Source organism: Sinocyclocheilus rhinocerous, unplaced genomic scaffold, assembly GCF_001515625.1.
Source record: "Sinocyclocheilus rhinocerous isolate Xijiao unplaced genomic scaffold, SAMN03320098_v1.1 scaffold813, whole genome shotgun sequence".
Taxonomy (NCBI): Eukaryota; Metazoa; Chordata; class Actinopteri; order Cypriniformes; family Cyprinidae; genus Sinocyclocheilus; species Sinocyclocheilus rhinocerous.
Genome location: NW_015654524.1, coordinates 888,594 through 894,544, shown reverse-complemented (window position 1 = coordinate 894,544; position 5,951 = coordinate 888,594). Strand labels below are relative to the sequence as shown.

Genomic DNA, 5,951 nt, shown 5'->3' with positions numbered 1-5,951 from the left:
TGAGGGGATTGGGTCCAGAGGGCATGTTGTAGGATGGCTGGAGAGGAGAAGTTTTGATACTTCTGCCTCAGTGAGGGGACAGAAGGAGAAGATGGGAGTTTTTGCAGTGGGTGTGGTTGGTTTGAAGTCATGTGTGTGTGGGGCTGAGAATTGACTACTGATTGTTCTGGTTTTGTCTGTGAAGAATATGGCGAAGTCATTAGCTGTTATAGAAGTGGTAGGAGGTGGTGGAAAGTGATTACCGGTATTGTCACACGCCGATTAACCGGTGGGAAAATTTCCTCACCGACACAACCCTAGAACAAATCAGTTGAGTTAATGATTCAATGACTCATTTAAAAGGACAGTAATTTGTTTTGAATCATAAATTAATTGGTCTAAATGAATCGGTTGAGTAAATGATTCAATGACACACTCATAAGCAGTGTTGGGGAGTAACTAGTTACATGTAACGGAATTACGTAATTTAATTACAAAATAAAAGTAATTGTAATCAGTTACAGTTACTAAGAAAAAATGTGTAATTAAATTACAGTTACTTATGAAAATGTTAAGGGTAAGTTTGAAAATGATTAACAGTTGAAACCGTTAGAAATTTTGAAAAGTAATCAAAAAGTAATCAAATGTAATCAGTTACATTACTTTAATAAAGTAATTGAAAAGTTACACTACTTATTACATTTTAAGTAGGGTAACTTGTAATCTGTAACCTATTACATTTCCAAAGTGACCTTCCCAACTCTGCTCATAAGACAGCAACTTGTTTCATTCCTGAATGAATCATTATTTTTGAACAAATCGGTTGAATGAACAGTTTAGTGACTTACTCATAAAGACTGGTAGCATTAGTTCCAGAAAAGCTTACTGAAAGCACAATCGAATGCTTTACTTACAGCATGTCTAAAATGTCTGTAATAAGATGTCTGTGTTTACACAGAGCTACCTTGCATCTAAAAATTTCAAAGTTTTCATTTACTTTCTATTATTCAGGGGTAAGCAAACAATCTGTTGCAACACCACCCATTATAAATAAAATCATAGACACAACGTGTTTGCACTGTTACACAATTTACAAGAACATTACAGGAACCACTGGTCATTAATAATGTAAAGGGTTTGTTGTTTTAGGTTTGAAATTCTTCTAAAAACCTGTCTTGTATTACTATATATGAGGCTAACAACAGCAAACTATGGCATTCTGCATCTCTTATATTATGTTCACAAATAAGTTTGTCAAGAAAGTTAGAAAAATTACTGAAATGATTATATACATTATAAACAAAAACTATGATAATGTTTTTGTTTAGTCATCAAGTGATAAATGATTCAATTACTCAACAAAGCATTTCATAAGATATTGATGGCTGTTTGTTTAAATAAAACCATAAAAGCCCTGGATCCTGTCGCTGGGTTTTGTTATTACACAGTGATATCTGTAAATAGAAACATTTTCATCAGCTTGGGAAAATGATCTATAATTTTCTCTGCTGGAAAATAATTATTTCTAGCACTAAATCATGTCAAAACATCATTTTCAGAGATGGCTGAGAGCTGCTCTGGGCCACTTCAGCTTCATTCCACCGTACTATAGTTTCAAACATAAACAAAGCCTTTTTACCAAATAAGGTTTATGATTCAGCATAATAAATATGTCTGTCACCGCAGGAAGTTGGAGAGAGATGTATGAAAACAGAGCTGCTGATATTCGCTTCTATATAAAAACTAAATTCTGACACCTCGACCTCCGACCCCTCTGGATAGCCACCAAAAGCCTGCAAATCTTTCTGCCATCTGGGAAAAAGATTTCGACTTTATGTAACCTTGAGGTCTACGTCTGAGGGGTCTCTGGCAGAACGGAGCTTATCCGAAAACCCCTGCAGGACTACAGATGGAAATGAGGATACGAGATAAAAATCAAAACATTCATTACTATGATCTGTTTTTCAGCAAGCAAGTGCCTCTTGGCTAGTTCTTTCAATCTGATACCGTGATGAGGGGAGAAAGAAGTCCAATGTCATAGACTGATTTACGTCAATAAGACACAGTGTCTCCACATTCCTCACCATCCGCGGACGGGAAGAGAAATCAGTGTATACTTTGCGCCGCGGACTCCACATTGAACTGCTGCCTCTTCTCCAGTCGAGCATAACATCAGCACAAAAAGACTCTCACACACTTTCGACACATTCCTGTTGTTCGTGATTATCTCTCCCCAAGAGCTTTCACAACCTCGCATTTCTGTATGCATGTAATAGGGAGTGCGTTCATGTTAACGTATCTATGTTGTTTAATTGACAGAGATAAACTTAAAATGATACCCTGGAGTCGATGAAAGGTTAGCAAGCAAATCTGTTGGTATATAGCAGGCTGTGGAGTCAGCCGTAATTGCGAAGCTAATGAGATTTAGTTTAATGCACGGTGCATGACACAGAGGAAACACAGAGGAAATGGAGTGACTGATTACAGAAAAGCCCAAAATCAATAATGCGCTGCAGAGGGAAGCCATTCACCCAGGCCGCTCCTTTGATATTTTGACTGGAGCTTCATGACTTTATATGGAGTCAAACTGTGCTTTTTAAAAATGACGGGACAAGGTCCAGAGCCCAACAAGTTGTTATTGCAAACCAGAGCTAAAATAACATCTTAAATCTTAACTGCGCTTGGCTGAGACTTAACTATAAAAAAATGTGGCTCTGCCAACATACAAAAATTAATATGGAGGGGGAAGTGCCCCCAAACCACGGTTTATTCGCTAGTAAACCTTCACGGACGCCAGAATGGAAGTTTCTTTTTCAGTGCAAAATGACATTTCTAGAATACAGCACTTGTTTCCTTGGTAACTAATCTGTCCACATTAGGGCCTCTAGGGAGCTCTCCTCTCAAACTTAACCTCACTCCTTGGACGGTGAGGAGACCTTAACAAAGGCTCATTTTGTAGACAACAAAAGCAGAATGAAACCCCAGCTGGACCACCGATTCCATCACACATTCCCACATCATCCAAAAGCCCTTCCACCAAACAAGCTGTGAATAAAATGCAGCGTCCTAGTAAATGTTAAGGATCGATATCATTTAATTAATGAAGCATTCTTCACAAACATTGTCTCTGTAATTAGATTAATCCTGACTTGCTGTAGGCTGGAGAGTCCTTTTATTAAACAGGACGAATTCAAGGTTGTTTTCATTAGCTCGAGTCCCAAGCTGTTTTCCTTTGAACTAACTAGTATCACTGGGATTTCTTTTTTAAGTCTTGTACATAAAAATAAGTCCTAGTGATAGGCTACTAATTAGCAAATACTCCAACAGTAACTAGTATCTTTTTATCTATATATTATATGTACTTACTCATTACATAGTATTAACTATTAAAAATCAACTACTCAACTGTCTATTCCAGTAGTTGGTAACCTGATTTTAACTTAACTAGAAAAAAAGAAATTGAAATAAAGAATGTAACTAGTAACAATTGGGATAGATCTCGATTTACATATTTAATAATAGGCTACTAAAGTAGTAATAGATTGGCTACAAGTAACATTGAAGGTCTAAATGTGTAAAAACGACTTGTCACCTCTGTTTTAATCTGACAAAGAAATGCAAAACGCAAATTGTTGACTATTTTCTCAGTATTTAGAAAGAGCTGGTTAAGCACGAGCTGAACAATGAGTAATAATGATGCGCTAGGGAGCAAAGGGCCCCTTTTGTTATCTCATAAATCAAATATGTACCTCCAGGGCCATGTTGCAGAGCTCACTAAAGTTAAAAAGACTGCGTCTTTTTTGTTTCCCCCGCATCTTAAAATATGTATGTGCAGCTCATCCTGTTTGAACATTGTTTACTGCAAAGTTACAAAAGTAGCGGGTCTCACCGGTCCCTTTCTGCCCCAGCGTGCTGTCGCACAGCCAGTCCGCGGAGGCAGCGTGCTTCCTGCACGACTCCCACAGGGACAGGTGGTACTGGTCATCCGCGGTGACCCACGCCGGACTCAGCACGGCCCCAACATCCAGGCACAGCGCGAGGAAAATACACACCAGACCCACCAACTTCAGGGGCGTCAACGCCGACACGCGCACTTCCTCCGCTCCGCTCACGGATGAGGCCATGTCGGCTGGATGCGCCGGTGATGAGGAGCGATGTTGCGCTGCGTCGCGGAGAAGCCACGAACGATGATCCCAGACAATGTTTTTGGATCCGTATTCGCGATCAGTGTTTTGAAGATTTTAGAGCAGCTGCGCGAGAGGGACGCTGTAGCAGCTGCCCTCGCGCTCCTGTGAACGCGACTGCACTTCACATTATTGAAAAATCTCTGCTGCACCTGCAGGGTCCTAGTGCCTAGCTAGAACTCCCTGTTTACAAACCCAGTCTGAACGATTCGTTTACGAACGCAAATGAAACGGTCCGAGCGAATGAGCAATTCACCAACAGATTGAACCGAGTCGTCCGAAACGCAATTAGCCTGAGGCTATTATGATTAGATTCATAGAGCAAAAACTAAATTGCTTTAATAGCCAAACCAAGTATAATTATAGAAATAGAATATGTCTATGTGGTGAAAAATAATAGATTAATTTTTTTCGTTAATTTATTTAGGCTATTAATTTAGCAGACACTTTTATCAAAGCGACAAACAAAATGAGGAACACTAGCCTACATGCAAAGCCTTTTTCATTCAAGAGATACTTTATTGTAAATACAAATTATATTTAGGTTACTGTATGCTTTTTGTGAGGTGAATCATGGCTACAGCAAAATAATAATAGCTACTTAATAGTAGGCTATAAAAACATAATAAACATGTGTCGATAGATTTATAGCATGTTAATAATCCTATGTAGCTAACATGGAAGGAACCGTGATGACTTGATGTGTAAAAAGAATCGCTGAATCGTTTTCTTATCCTGTTTTTTGAAGCGGACTGTTCAAAAGAATCGATTCGCGGAAATGAGTCGGACGTCCCGTCACTGCCTCTCATCTGACGTTTATGGTGGCATATATTTCTCTCATATTCTTTTCCATCATTTGCTATTTTCTTCCATTCTCCCTCTTCATTTATCTGTGCTATGTGCTCTCACAAACACGCATATAGAGCAATGTGTCTTATTTCAAACAGACACATACTTGAGTGCTGGATTGCATGATATGAATGCTATCCAAACGTTTTGTGGGAAAGGGAAAATACTTAAATATTTAATCCCAAAATGAACTGGTGTATAATGTAGCCTATCTAAAACTGTTCGTTTAAAAATAGGCCTATTTATTATTTTGTGTAAATAGATAAACTGCATATCATTAGACAAGTAATCATGAAATTCACTTACATATAAGTCAAAAGACAGATGAATCAGTATACTCCATTTAGTTTAGTAATAATAGGTTATGTAAGGTTATGGTCAACGTGCATTTAGCCTGAAAATCCATAAATTGTTCATGATTGGAAAATCTGTCAACAAAGGACACCTGAAACTTCATAACACCATCAACAGCTTGGCCTTGCTAACAAAAGTCTATAACAGAAAAAAATACCACCCTTAATACATTCTTTGTTCAATTCACAAGATTTACACTCACATTTTTCCTTAACTCCACTGTGTATTAACACAGCAAGATTAAACATCAAATTCAATTACTCTTTTCAATAAATCATGAATGAGCTTTTCATCTGAGCTTTTCAAAAATAATTCCTTCTGAGTTAAAATTAATGATTGTTTTTTTAACAGGTCAAAAATACTGGTTTACCTTGAAGGTGAATAATACATTCAGGATGTACAGACTGGCAGTCTCCAGTTGCCTGAAGGCAATGTTTTTTTTTTTTCCCACTGCAAAGACATGACCGCCTCTTTCTCCTCTCATCTATTCAGGTCAATAGAAGTTTTTATTATTATTATTATTATCAAGGGTTTAGTGAAAGGGACAGTAATAATAGAGAGAATGAGATACTGTGTGTGTGTGTG

At 37.9% G+C, this 5,951-nt stretch overlaps 1 protein-coding gene across 2 annotated transcripts in view; it reads right to left on the bottom strand.

Moving 5' to 3' along the window:
* The window catches only part of LOC107717575 (transmembrane protein 47-like), a 10,460-nt gene extending 6,109 nt beyond the window's left edge, over nucleotides 1–4,351 (bottom strand). For both annotated transcript variants that reach the window (XM_016524380.1, XM_016524381.1), the window contains exon 1: nucleotides 3,869–4,351. In XM_016524380.1, coding sequence (XP_016379866.1) covers nucleotides 3,869–4,103 — 235 coding nt within the window. In that variant the 5' untranslated portion in view covers nucleotides 4,104–4,351. The remainder of the gene's footprint in view (nucleotides 1–3,868) is intronic.
* Between the last annotated feature and the right edge of the window lie 1,600 nt (nucleotides 4,352–5,951).